At 42.1% G+C, this 14,285-nt stretch overlaps 1 protein-coding gene across 1 annotated transcript; it reads right to left on the bottom strand.

The window, feature by feature from the left end:
• Positions 1–2,549: 2,549 nt before the first annotated feature.
• On the bottom strand, positions 2,550–13,626 carry LOC139464395 (prostatic acid phosphatase-like). Its single transcript, XM_071245922.1, has 11 exons — positions 13,441–13,626; positions 11,844–11,939; positions 10,943–11,035; positions 10,383–10,535; positions 9,333–9,422; positions 8,334–8,420; positions 7,058–7,184; positions 6,699–6,784; positions 5,927–6,101; positions 5,499–5,630; positions 2,550–2,608 (listed from the first exon to the last, which is right to left on the bottom strand). Exons 1-11 carry the CDS (start codon positions 13,624–13,626, stop codon positions 2,550–2,552), a joined length of 1,284 nt encoding a protein of 427 aa, XP_071102023.1.
• Between the last annotated feature and the right edge of the window lie 659 nt (positions 13,627–14,285).

The following is a 14,285-nucleotide window of genomic DNA, read 5'->3' as shown; positions in this document are numbered from 1 at the left end:
TGTTTTTTGGCAAACAAATTGTGTTAAATGTAAATTTTGAAATTTTGATTATTATGTACACTGTAAAAAACAGTCATTATAACTTGAAATAATGAATGAATAACTGAGATTGTTAGTGGCTGTACCATCAAAGGGGGTTGAAGTAACGTACAATAATTGTTCCCCTGAGAGGATACGTAAGTCCCATTTTATTTAAAGTATGTTTCATCTTTCCATGGTTTTAATCGTAGAATAACTGTTTAGATGACTTGAACTTTCCAGTTGTCAACTTTTCATTTTTGTCGAGCAATATTTCAGAAGTACCGGCGTTTGGTATTTACATTTCGCAACATTTTAGGTACAATCGTACATGCTCATTGTACCAAGACATACAACTCTTGAGAAGAAGTTGTTTGATAAAGGTACCAACATTCAAGGCCTCAGTAAAGCTTTCAAAACATATTATGGTAGACATGTGGAGGACATTTCCAAATTTAACGCATCAGTGACAAAAATTATGTCCGATACAATTCCCTATTTGACTTGTACCATGTGTTCCAATGTTTCTTCACGTGAAAACATGACTTGCCATTGCATGTGTTTGTGACGGGTGCCTATGGGTCAGGATACGCTCACCTTTTCGCGAACACCTGGTATCACTATGTGATAGTGATTCATAAACACATGCTCATGATATAGTCGGAATCGTAAATCGACTCTAATTTAGGCAGAGATTTCTTTTGAATATGGAAAGGTTTTGTCACTTTTATTTAATTAACTGTTTGGCTTAAATAACTAACAATCACCAGTAGCCAGAGGGATGGTGTAAATCCTGCTGGGGTACCATGCGGGAAGCAGAGGTACTGTAGGTCCCTATGGTCCCTTGTTTGGTGATCTGACTTTGGTTGCTGGTGATCTATAGCCCTTTTTGATAATGCTTTGTTGCGAAAAGTCATAATTGTATGGCTACACGCTAGTTTTAAATCTATATTTGTGATAGTCTAGTTCTTTTACTATCCTTTGGGTTTTATAATCTAAATTTATGTGTTATTAAAGTATAACTTGTTTTAGTCAAGATATGGCTGAAATATTGCCGATGTAAATGTAAATCTTAACTAACTCACTCACTTACACTCTGGTGTAACGTATAATCTCAATGTTATCTTAAAGATATCATTTACTACAATCTCATGGAGATTGCGGGGTGGAAAAAGCCCAGTAACCTATTCATGTCGTAAGATGCGTCAAATTTCAGTCTGGTGGTCAGGCTCGGAGACTGAGGGTGAATAATTGTGCCCCGATAGGGTGATCGTTGCATGGTCGTGCTTCTTAGTCACTGGTTTGTTCTGGTCCAAACACGAAACACGAGATTCATAATATTTATTTACAAACATAATAATACACATATATGTTTACTAAATAACATAACAGTGCAATTGAAGTATAAATTGTGTAAACACATTGACACAGAAAACAAAGACAATGGCGTAAACAATGCACACAATAATATGCTGATCACATGTAGTGATAGGAAAACGTGTGGAGATACCAGCAACCTGTACAGTACAGGAAGAAGCCAATAATATACTTTGCCCCGTAAAACATGGGTGTCTCAAATTAATACGTTACTAGCTTAGAGGTGAGGGTTTAACGTCGCGTCCAAGATTATTGCACTTATATAGCGACGTGAATTCACGTGTGTGTGTGTGGCTGCTTGTACTAGTCCGGACTGATGCCGATTTATAGTGCTAGGTCACTGAGATACCATGCCGCAGTTTAACATGAATACCCCACTCAGACACAGTATACTGACCCTGACCAGTCCCTGTTTTAGCCCCTAAATGCCAAGCGCCAGACACAGTAACAAGTATCATCTTTTAACGTCTTTTGGTATGACACGCCCGGGGATCGAACCCCGTACTTTCCGCTCTCCGGGCGGACGCTCTACCACTAGACCACGGTGGCGTTCTACTAGCTTAGAAGGCTGATGGTTGACATAGTGAGTAGACACTCGTGAGTATTCCCCGGAAGAATACAGGTCCTTGTGGCCAGTAACCCATGCTGGTCGTAAGAGGGGGCTACCTGGACTGGCGGTCAGTGTGTTCGCTTGTTTGTTGTTTATCCCCGCACTCAGCAATATTCCAGATATATGACGACGGTCTGTCAGTAATCGAGTCAGGACCAGACAATCCGGTTATTGACAGCATAACCATCGATTTACGCAATTGGGACACGGGGATTTGCATTAACGAAGTCAGCGAGTTTGACCACCCGATCCCGTTAGTCGCCTCTTACGGCAAGCATGGGTTGCTGGAGACCTATTCTAACGCCGATCTTCACGGGGTGATTGCACATACAGCATCATTATTTACAGCAATCCATGCTTTTTGTAAGAGAGGACTTAGATATATCGGGGGGTCAGGATCGGTAGCTTGACTGATTACATGTCCTCGTTTCGCAATTGCGTGGAACGATGCTCATAATGTCAATCACTGGATTGTCTGATCAAGACTCGATTATTTACAAACCGCTTCGGTTTGTAAACAACAAAGTTACGTGGAACTAAGCTATTAAACCAGGAAGACTCCTGTGATCACCCACGCGAGGAGTAGAGCAGATTGTGCTCCATCTGCAAACGAAAAAGGAATAGAAAATTAACAGCACGGGATCGATATTGATACATCGTGAAAAACAACAACATTAAGTAACGCTTTTACAAAGTTCTTATTCACGATAAAAATAACACATATTGATATTTAGCATTCATATAATATGCCGTTTATTGGACCGACACGGATTTGTCGTAAAAAAGTTTCCTACAATTTAGTAGTGAGTGAGTGAGTGAGTATGGTTTTACGCCGCTTTTAGCACTATTCCAGCAATATCACGGCGGGGGACACCAGAAATGGGCTTCACACATTGTACCCATGTCGGGAATCGAACCCGGGTCTTCAGCGTGACGGGCGAACGCTTTAATCACTAGGCTACCCGACCGCCCCCTACAATTTAGTAACGGTTATTAAGTTGATATTCATGTAGTGACGCACATACAAATACATATTCATAACTACATGCAGTTATTTTTAACAAGTTATTACTTATTGTAAATATGAGGAAATATTGATTCAAGCGTATACATTATTCAAATATGTATAATATACATGATGTTTGTGTTATCAAAATGAGGACATGATATGAAATGATATGAGGCGATGGTATGAAATGTCACATGTCAGGAAAAAAACGTTTGTTGTTATGACAGCAAGATATTTTTTGTAGTGCTGGAATCTGAAAATACAGTGTACACATGTCAAATGAAAACGAAAGTCACTGGAAAGATAGTACATGCGTATATAATACAATTTTTTTCCAATGTAGGAAAATGAATAGTACACTTTATTCAACAGTATTGCTCGAGGGGCGAGTAGCTCGAGTTTTACAGAGTGAGTGAGTGAGTATGGTTTTACGCCGCTTTTAGCAATATTCCAGCAATATCACGACGGGGGACACCAGAAATGGGCTTCGCACATTGTACCCATGTCGGGAATCAAACCCGGGTCTTCGGCGTGACGAGCGAACGCTTTAACCACTAGGCTACCCGACCGCCCCAGTTTTACAAAGACACCCCGGCCGTTGGTGTTCGTGTAAAGTGCCGTTTTCGCGACCTGTTCACAATATATACACGGACATGGATTTTGGGAGAGGAACAGATGGGAGAACTATACGGCTTTGGTTTTGCTTGCTCTTTGTTCTCGCAACTGAATCTTTATATATCCTGATAAAGTACTGTTATACGTCCTCTGTCCATACTCACCGTTATTATTAAGGGATCACGTAGATAATAACAGATAAAGGTATAAAAAACTTCACATTTTCAACTTCAAGAGTACATTTTGGTTGCATCTGGAATGAACCATTTTATACCCACATTGACTGCTATTTGTCATGTATTGCATGTGCACTGCTTAACGTGTTGCAGTGCTGTTTTGGGTAACTTTTTTGTCCGCCTTTAATCTGTCACTTTTCATTTTTGTAACAGCCGTTGTCCATAGTTCCAGTTTCCAGGATCCAATCAGTGTGACATAGGCATAAACAACATAAACAACATAATCACATTGTCAACATACTCAGACCCACTGGCGCTTCTTGGCACCCTTCATATCTAGGTGACTCCTCAATGTGAAGTTTACACGATATACGGCTTTTCTATCAGGAGAGAGGTCGGGCACATGACCTTGCAACTGACATACATAAGCGTTTAAACGACACAACTGGACGTTCATACATTTTCCACTCGACCGTGTTCTTGAAATGACGTAAACACTGACGGACTATATATAGCTACTTACTCATTCCCAGGGGAACCCCTGGGAATTCCCATGCACAAATACATACAGAAGTGTTGTTTCTGATTATTTAGACCCTTAATCTGCAACTCAGCATTTTAGCATACATTGAGAAAGGTCAGAGAGTTCGATCGTTCACGAATATCCTCGCTACGACCCAGCCGAGCGAATAAAACGTAAACATGGACATCCACTATCGTATCGACTCGATCCGTGTCTAAATTGACAGTTACAGCAATCTATGAATTTACCTTAGTATCTATTTGACACATCTTTATAATCACCTTTCACTGATCTTTTCAAGACTAACACATGTAACCGCCACAGGTTCATTAACAACTTCGGAAATCTCTCGCGTCACGTTTATCGTGTCGGCCATTTTGACGTCTTGTACTTGATGTAAATGTATTACGACGCGCTGTCATTGTGACAGACTTACTGAAGTAGTTCTACTGAACAGACCTTTTTCACCCAATGAGGATGTTATTTGAATACATTCTTGTAAACAAACTACAACAGATATTCATCTTAAGCAAGTTGAGCATACATACGCTCATGTCACCTCATGTTTTGGGGAACTATTTTATTCCGCGATACAGCTGGTTTTTGTATGGCTGTCAATGTTAACATGCGCAACATCCCTCGAGGTATAAAACAATATGAGAATTGACTTTCACTTTGTGTGAGTTGATTGGAGTATGAGTGAGTGAGTTTGGTTTAACGCCGCTTTTAAAGTATTCCAGAAGTGATGCAGGTCTCAGACGTTTACCACTTCGATGAAACACACGAGCACGGGTATGGTGCTGACAAACCCAGAAACATAACCGGACCGGAATTCGAACCCACAATCATAGGTTTCTGGCGTGTCCAAGGGACTCAACTCTGCACAGCAAATTCCAGTGCCTTAGATGACTGGGCCACCCGTGCCCCCCATTGGAGTATGAACTTTCACAGAGTGAGGGCCAAACTATATGAACGTCGGAGCTTGCGAACTCACACAAAGTGAAAGTCAGTTCTCAAATATGTTCATGTTTGACACCCTACATATCTAGATGACCCTTCAATAATGACGCTGAGTATATTACATATCGAGCCATTCTAAGATAGAGTTGATGTCACGTACAGGTATCCTTGACGACATATGAGCATCACAGAACATCGAGAGACACTTACATGTGCTGCTGGACCCTTGTGTCGAGCACGGGGTGGTGGAGGGATGACCCAAGCACGAGGCCACGGGGTCATCTGGAATGACGTCACGTGTCAGCACCTTTAACCTTGACAGTGGACAAGACGAACCACACCCTGAAACGAATGAGTGAGTGGAAATAGTGAGTGAGTTTGCTTTAACGTCTCTTTGAGAAGCATGCCAATTAAATGTATATCAGAGCGTATCAGCAAGTAATGCAAGTCCTAGATGCTGACCACCTTGGTGAAATCCAAGAGCACGGGTGAGCTGCCGACAAACCTAAAAACATAATCGGGGTAAACTGGGATTCGAACCCACTATCACTGGTTTCTGGCGTGCGAAAGGGACGCAACTCTGCACAGCGATATATGGCGCCTTTGCCCACCCATACATATAATGACGGTGTACATACCCGGTACTGTTAGTAAGTATGGTTGCACGTTGGTGTCATTTCTGTAGTAGAACTCTACAGTGTATCCCACAGTCGCATAGTGGTGGAGCTCCACAAGCACTGCCCCAGCGTACATGATGTGGATTTGGTTGAACATTCCCATCACGGACAACAGAGCGTTGATGTTCGTGTCGTGCTGCCATACAGAACGTGTTGCCATGGTGATAAGAAAATGTACGTAAGTATTAGCTTATCTCAGAGGTCGGGGTTTGATTGGGGCCGTTTGGCCTACGGGATGTGCATGACTTAATAAATAAGGAAATCGTTTTACAAAAAATCATGAAAGATGTGTTTATAGAAATAAGAATTTGACTTCAGTTCAGCTATTGATAATTTATCGTGGTGTTTGTTAATTTGTTGTTTAACTGAGCACTCAGCAATATTCCAGCTCTATGACGGCGGTCTGTAAATAATCGAGTCGGGACCAGGCAATCCAGTGATTGACATCATGAGCATCGATCCACGCAATTGGGATACGATGACATGCATCAACCAAGTAAGCGAGCCTGACCACCCGATCCCGTTAGTCGCCTTTCACGACAAGCATAGTCGCCTTTTACGGCAATCATGGGTTGCTGAAGACCTATTCAACCCGGAAAGATTGGCTCAGATGTTAGCAAGATAGAAATGTTAATACTTTCGTTATTTGTTCCGCTGACTCAAAACTATCCGGTTAAAGTAACACCTCATATCTGAGGGTCACATGACTCAATAGTCTACTTGGCATACTCACGCCTGAGAAGAAGTCAATCTTCTGTGTGATGTTGTTAAAGTTGACAACGTCATCCATGTTCTTAATGAACTTCCCTAGCAAGGGGCCTGGAACATGAGTGAGTGAGTGAGTGAGTGAGTGAGTGAGTGAGTGTTTTTTTGTTTGTTGAGTGAATGGTTGAGTGAGTGAGAGAGAGAGAAAGCTATTATAGACGTCAACATCATGAGTCCCATCATGGATCGTAATCAGATCGAATTCGTGTTCGAACCCATGATTAGCGGATCCTGGCACATTTAAAAAACGTAACTCTGCACAGCGAATTGCGCGCTCGATCTGTGGGTCTTCCAGTTTGTACAACATCTTTGCTTGAGCCTACCCACCCCCTCGTATCCTGGCCATGGGTTTCGTGTGGAACTTTATCTGAGCCTTCATGTCTTTGAGTGCCAGGAACCTCTTGTACACGTCATTCCGTTGGAGCCATGGAGGAAACGTCAGGTTGTGGGCATTCTGAAACAGTATAACTTAGTTATAGTTATAGTTCAGTTATATCACTGCCTGTGAGCTAGACGTGGGATGATAGACCAAACTTGAGTAGATATTCGATGTTTACCACTTTTGTGAAATTCATCATCAGGCTTTTGCATTGACACAGCCAGACACATAATCAGAGAGATCGTAGGTTTCTGGCAGCCTAAGAGAAGCATCTTTGCGGAGCGAATTCCGCCTTCGGCGATAGCACCCAATTTCTATCCAAGTTACTTATTCTGTTAACTCCCTCAACCTACCACTCTCTTTCACATTCTAAATCTCTCAATCTCACTTGTACTCTCCCGATCTCATTTGTACTCTCTCTTGTACTCTCTCTCTCTCTCTTTCTCTCTCTCTCTCGTACTATATTGTACTCTGACTCTCTCTTGTACTCTCTCACACTCTCTTGTACTATATTGTACTCTGACTCTCTCTTGTACTCTCTCTCTCTCGTACTATATTGTACTCTGACTCTCTCTTGTACTCTCTCACACTCTCTTGTACTATATTGTACTCTGACTCTCTCTTGTACTCTCTCACACTCTCTTGTACTATATTGTACTCTGACTCTCTCTTGTACTCTCTCTCTCTCTCGTACTATATTGTACTCTGACTCTCTCTTGTACTCTCTCACACTCTCTTGTACTATATTGTACTCTGACTCTCTCTTGTACTCTCTCTCTCTCTCGTACTATATTGTACTGACTCTCTCTTGTACTCTCTCACACTCTCTTGTACTATGTTGTACTCTGACTCTCTCTTGTACTCTCTCTCTCTCTCGTACTATATTGTACTCTGACTCTCTCTTGTACTCTCTCTCTCTCTCGTACTATATTGTACTCTGACTCTCTCTTGTACTCTCTCACACTCTCTTGTACTATATTGTACTCTGACTCTCTCTTGTACTCTCTCACACTCTCTTGTACTATATTGTACTCTGACTCTCTTGTACTCTCTCACACTCTCTCTTGTACTATATTGTACTCTGACTCTCTCTTGTACTCTCTCTCTCTCTCTCTCTTGTACTCTCTCTCTCTCTCGTCCCCTCACTCAAACATCAGATATTCATAGTGTATATCAGTTTGTGGCAGCCCTCTGTATGCTCGGAAGCCCCCTTGTATCACTCACCTCTACGTATATGGGGTCAATCATGTCCAACAGACTTTCAAAGTTGGGCGGATATCCCGAGTGTTGGCCGAGGAGATCGATCAGATCCTGATAGAAAAACAAAGGCAGGAACACATCAAATAAAGTAATACAAGTGTACATGAGTGAGTGAGTGGGGTTGGTTTACGCGGAAACAGTATTTCAGTCATATCACCGCATGTCAACTTGATGTAGGAGGAAGGTGATGCATATCTTAGACTTTTACCACTTCGGTGAAACCCAAGGGTTGGTTCTGACAAACCAGAGTCATATTCATGGCAAACCTCGGATAAACTCCCCACACTCCTGAGGGAAGACAATCTGCACTCGTGCCCCCGTAATGCCCCCTTTTATATTGGTTAACACCAATACTACCATCGTCCTAGACTAATCAGGCTGATCAGCTAACGTCAGAGTCCACTACTACAAATGCTTCTGCTGCTGCTACTACAACTACTACTAATACTACCAGAAGTAGTAGTATTCTTTAAACTACTACTACTACTACTACTACTATTCCTTCTGATACTGCTGCTACTATTCCTTCTGACACTGCTGCTACTATTACTACTACTAATGCAACTGCTACTGCTACTACTACTAGTGCTGATGCTGTTAGTACATGTACTCATGCTACTACTGTTGCTACTATTACTACTATATCTACAACAACAACAACTACTACTACTACAACTGCTACTACTACAACTGATGCAACTGCAACTACTACTAGTGTTGCTGCTATTACTACATGTACTCCTGCTACTAATGTTGCTACTACTACTACTACTACTACTACTACTACTACTACTACTAACCAATGATGCATGCTCACAGGGCTACTGTATTATGACCCAGTGTGCACGCGAACTTCCTCCCAGCTCCCTCGGGAGTATACGACAGCGGTAATGGAACGCAGGGCGGAGGAATCGTGTCACATTCACATATGCAACATCGTCAACAGAAGGATGGAAATAGTACCTGATTCTGTGTCACAAACTGTTTAATATAGCCCGTTTTGGACAGTTTGTATGCCAGGGCATCGTACGTGGGGCACTTCATTTCCAATATCTGAAGAAAAAAAATATATTCAAAAATATAAATTAAAACATTTGCTGATACATCAGTGCGGGCATCACACATTGTACCATGGAGGGACTCGAACAGATCTCTTCGACTTGAGAAACCAACACGTGAACCACAAGACTACCCCACCCGCACCATTCAAGTTCCAATAATTTTTTTTAAAGGAGATGTTTAAGATGGGCGAGCGAATATGTATCATAGCGCAAAAAAGTATAATTCGAATTATTCTATTGCTTTATTGACCCACCGACCGTAAGATAAGTGAGTGCGGTTTAAATGGTCGTGTAGCAACATGTTAGATATATCGCTATGGAGAACTCTGCGATACTGCAGGCTGGCATTTTCCCGTTGACATCACATTAATCACGTTGGCAAAAAGAAATGTGTACGTTTTCAAAAACGCAATATATTACTTGGGACAGAAAAGTGGGATGCGTATTCGGCTCAGTGTGATATGATGAGGGGAGACTGTGGAATGTACCGGGGATTAGAACACGGGTCTAGTAGTGATGAGCAAACACCTTCATCACTAGGTTACCGAGTGACACGACTGAATGGTATGACATCGGAGTGAAATATTTGATTTAATGAGATTGAGGCCAACTGGGTTGTCAACAGAAGGTCTGTACAGTCCATACCGGGGAATAATGCTACCACGGATTATATATGTATGGCTTAAAATCATGCTAGTTGGACCAGACAAACCAGTGTTTGATCAATACCTTCTTAAGTGATGGATAGGAGAGTGTGAATATAGTTTTATGCCGCTTTTAGCAATATTTCAGCAATATCACAGGCTGGAACACCAGAAATGGGCTTCACACATTGTACCCTTGTGGGGACCCAGGCTTAAGGCGTGACGAGCGAACACTATAACCACTGGGCTACCCATTGGCCTCGATGGATAGAGCATGAACGTAACAAAAGATATACAAACAATCTTACAAAGTCATCTTCTTTGGGCAGTGTGTGTATAGGAATGGGTTGCCATGGTATAGCGGGGTTCCAAATCTGATAACCTGTCGGAGGAAACAGGCCAGCCAGCATGCAGTTGGCGCTCATTATAGCGCGGTCTTTATACGTGGCAAGAACGTGAATCTATAATAAAACATAAATAAACATAGAGAGAAAAGGTTTCTAAAAATGTAAAACATATGAAGGACGGAATAGTTAAATGAAAAATGTGTGTGAGCAGATGCGGTTTTACGCCGCTTTAAAAATTATGTCAGCAATATCGTGACAGGGGACGGAAATAGGCGTCACACCTGTACCCATGTGGGGAATCGAACCCGTACCTTAGGCATGACGAGCAAACGCATTAACCATTAACCGATAACAGCTAGTTATGAAATATAAATAGACTTAAATAAGATATGACTACCATATAAAATACTGAAACAGCATTCGATAGCGTTTATAACAAGGGTTGTTTTTCTGATGCGGTTAAGTTAATATAATAAATGATGGCATTAAAACTCATTTGATTTGTCTTGCTCAAACCTCACCTCATCTGCTGTGTAGTTTCCGTGAATGAAGCCGCTGCCGACGTAGCGTTGTCGTAAGTACTGGCCGAGTTCATACTCCTGTCTCATGCCTTCCTGGGATAATCAGGGCGTTTGAATTATTTACTTAAAGGAAGACATCGATCCATATCAAAAGGCTGGCAGACTTAACGTAACACGTGACATACATGTAATTCGTCACAATAGAATTCCTTATTGTACCGTCATCAGTGTTATAATTTTGAACTCCTGTGCAGAAGAAACCACGTGATTATCACTCCTACTCTTGTTGGAGATGCAACGGTTGGAGTGAGTGAGTGAGTATGATTTTACGCCGCTTTTAGCAATATTCCAGCAATATCACGGTAGGGACACCAGAAATGGGCAACACATTGGGACCCATGTCGGGAACCGAACCCGGATCTTCGACGTGACGAGCTAACGCTTTAACCACTATGCTACCCCACCGCCCAAGCAACGTTTGGAATGGACAATCGTTGATAACCTTTAATCAAAGGGTCAATTAAAAAGAAAATATTTTCAAGTGTAAAAGCGGATGAAAGTTTTGGATTTTCATCTGAAATGCCGGGCAAAAGAAAGTATACACTTGAAAATTGGATTTAACCAACCAAACTACAAACGTTACAGAACGTTACTAGACTGAAAACAGTCGCCAACTGTGATACCCGTATCAAATAGATCACCATCCATCAAATAACCATTTCTTGTTTGTTTCAGTTGAGCCACCTGTATACTGTACACGCATGCTCGTTTAAACGCACACTATACCTATTATTTACCATGTACCTATACTGGCCAGATATGAATCCCTTTGGTTGAAGTACATGCTTTATCCCCTCCCCCTCCCCCTACCCCCCCCCCCCCCCCCTTCCCTCTCCCCTACCTGTGTGAGTTTTCCCCAGCCCTGGGGCCACGTGTCTTTTTGATGGGGGTCAGTAGGGTAGGCGTGTGTGGGTGTCCGATCTCCATGGCGAAACAGCTGCAACATAAAGCGAGTGAGTATAGTTTTACGCCGCTTCTAGCTATAGTCCGCCAACGTGGGTTAGTTTCCTAAGGCTCGCTTAAAAGAATGTTTATCCCTAATATAGGATATATACCATTCAATATACCCTCGCGTGATATCATCCATGTATCCGAACAGAGGTGTTCTGTAAGCTAAGTTTACCTGGAACCTTTACGTGTGCCTTAAAACAGTATGCATTCTAATTGCTTAACATATGCGTTCTCTCGCAGAACGTATGCGTTCTAGTATGTTCTATAATAAGTGAGTGAGTGAGCTGGGTTTAACGCCGCTTTTAACAATATTCCAGTTATATCATGGCGTGTCAGCTTAATGTTGGAGGAAAGCCGGAAGTGATGCAGGTCTAAGACGTTTACCACTTCGGTGAAACCCACGAGCACGGGTATGGTGCTGACAAACCTAGAAACATAATTAGGGCGAACCGGGATTCGAACCCACAAACATAGGTTTCGGGCGTGCCCAAGGGACGCAACTCTGCATAGCGAATCGCGGCGCCTTAGACGACTGGGCCACCCGTGCCCCCCCCTATAAAGTACAATAATAAGAAGCACACTAATGTTATATTGAGAACATGTGGTCCATTAATAGAACACTGGTGTTCTGTTTTGTCTGGTATTTAAAGCTGGTGAGTGAGTATGGTTTTACGACGCTTCTAGCAATTTTCCAGCAATATCACGGCGGGGGACACCAGAAATGGGCTTCACACATTGTACCCATGTCGAGAATCGAACCCTGGTCTTCGGCGTGACGAGCGAACGCTTTAACCACAAGGCTACCCGACCATCGGGCAAATTCAGTACTTTAGGAGTGATCAGAATATCATCCAAGAAATCCTAACAATAGTTTGACAGACATCACACGTGTTCTGAAAGTGTTATATTGTCAGAACACGTGAAAACGTTTTAATATATTTGTAGAACATCACTGTTCTGGATCGAGAACATGTCAGTGTTCAGATTATCCCCAGAACAGATGGACACGTTCTAGAAGTGACATCCATGTGTTCTTGTCCAATGTTCAGAGGTAGAACACTTTGGTTTAGAGCGTGTCACTTGATACGGGGTCCTATAGATTAAACACAATCATCAGTGAAAGACATGGCCTCGCCATGTGTGAATGATATGCCGAGAGTACAGTGACAGCTTATCTGTCAGTTTGTAGTGTTGAGGACAAGTGAAAGCGGGGCCATACCGTTGACAGGCAGGGATACCAAATATATCCTCACAACCGCACCGCGGCCCCGTCTGTGTCCGACAGGGAGATTATTTAGAACCTGAATTTGAATTTAAAAACTCTGACATTTGATGACTCAAATAAAACTCATATTGAAGAGAAGTATAAAGATGAAAAACAGTAAATTACAAATGCATTTATTTTTTAAACTTAATTCAAAACGGGTATTAATATTTATTTTGCATTTGGCTAAATGGCATTCTTGTAATGTTAAATTGTCACTCACCACCTGTACGTATCTCAAGGTTCCGTCGGAGGTTGAGATAGCGTTAAGGAGAATGCACAGAAGTAAGCAGCGTTGCGCCATGATGACACGATGTGCAGCTCGCATCGCGTGTGGTCGGCTGTCCTCGGTTATTTCCGTCGCGGAAAGGAGACAGCGATCGCGACACACTCCTACCCAGAGTTCCATGCGGCCAGCCGATACCTCTGCCACAGGCCAGCGACACGTGACGATTCGTGAAATCTTCACAGTCCATTCAAGATAGTGCTTATGTTTTTCATCTGTTTCAATTTTGACGAGTCTAAACATGTGGATAATATATGTCATAGAACATAACATGAGTTAACCGACGCTATTCAAATTTGCTAAAACTGCCAGTCGGACATCCCCGTGCCTTCCTTTTAATTCTAAATCGTTTAATTCTTTTAAGAGACAGTTTATACAAAGCCATGTTGGGCGAGGCTGCTATAATGCTAATAGTATTGATAGACCGAATATTTGATTTGATTTATTTCTGTATTTAAAATCGTCACGCCCATTTCTGGTGACCCCCGCCGTGATTGCTGGACTATGAGTCTGATTTAAAACAAGAGAGAGAGAGAGAGAGAGAGAGAGAGAGAGAGAGAGAGAGAGAGAGAGAGAGAGAGAGAGAGAGAAGAGATAGGTTAAATAAATACAAAGTGGAGAAACACTTCCTTTAACAATGTGAAGGTATGTAACTAGGATCGAACACGAACGCGCACACGCACGCGCAAGCACACGCACACACTAATTTATAGTGTGTTTTATGAGCTGATAATCAAAGTTAAATAAACATGTATTTCCATGCTTATTAAGATAAATATACA

Source organism: Haliotis cracherodii, unplaced genomic scaffold, assembly GCF_022045235.1.
Source record: "Haliotis cracherodii isolate W230 unplaced genomic scaffold, xgHalCrac1.p SCAF_17, whole genome shotgun sequence".
NCBI lineage: Eukaryota > Metazoa > Mollusca > Gastropoda > Lepetellida > Haliotidae > Haliotis > Haliotis cracherodii.
The sequence above is the reverse complement of the archived record's forward strand: the minus strand, read 5'-3'. Positions and strand labels throughout refer to the sequence as shown.

Excerpts from the sequence above, each read along its gene's own strand:
- LOC139464395 (XM_071245922.1), bottom strand. The coding sequence starts at position 13,626 with ATGGAACTCTGGGTAGGAGTGTGTCGCGATCGCTGTCTCCTTTCCGCG. Across the intron at positions 10,536-10,942 it reads GAAACTACACAGCAGATGAG|ATTCACGTTCTTGCCACGTA; the intron begins GTGAGGTTTGAG and ends GTTTTATTATAG. Across the intron at positions 5,631-5,926 it reads ATACTTACTAACAGTACCGG|GGTGTGGTTCGTCTTGTCCA; the intron begins GTATGTACACCG and ends CATTCGTTTCAG.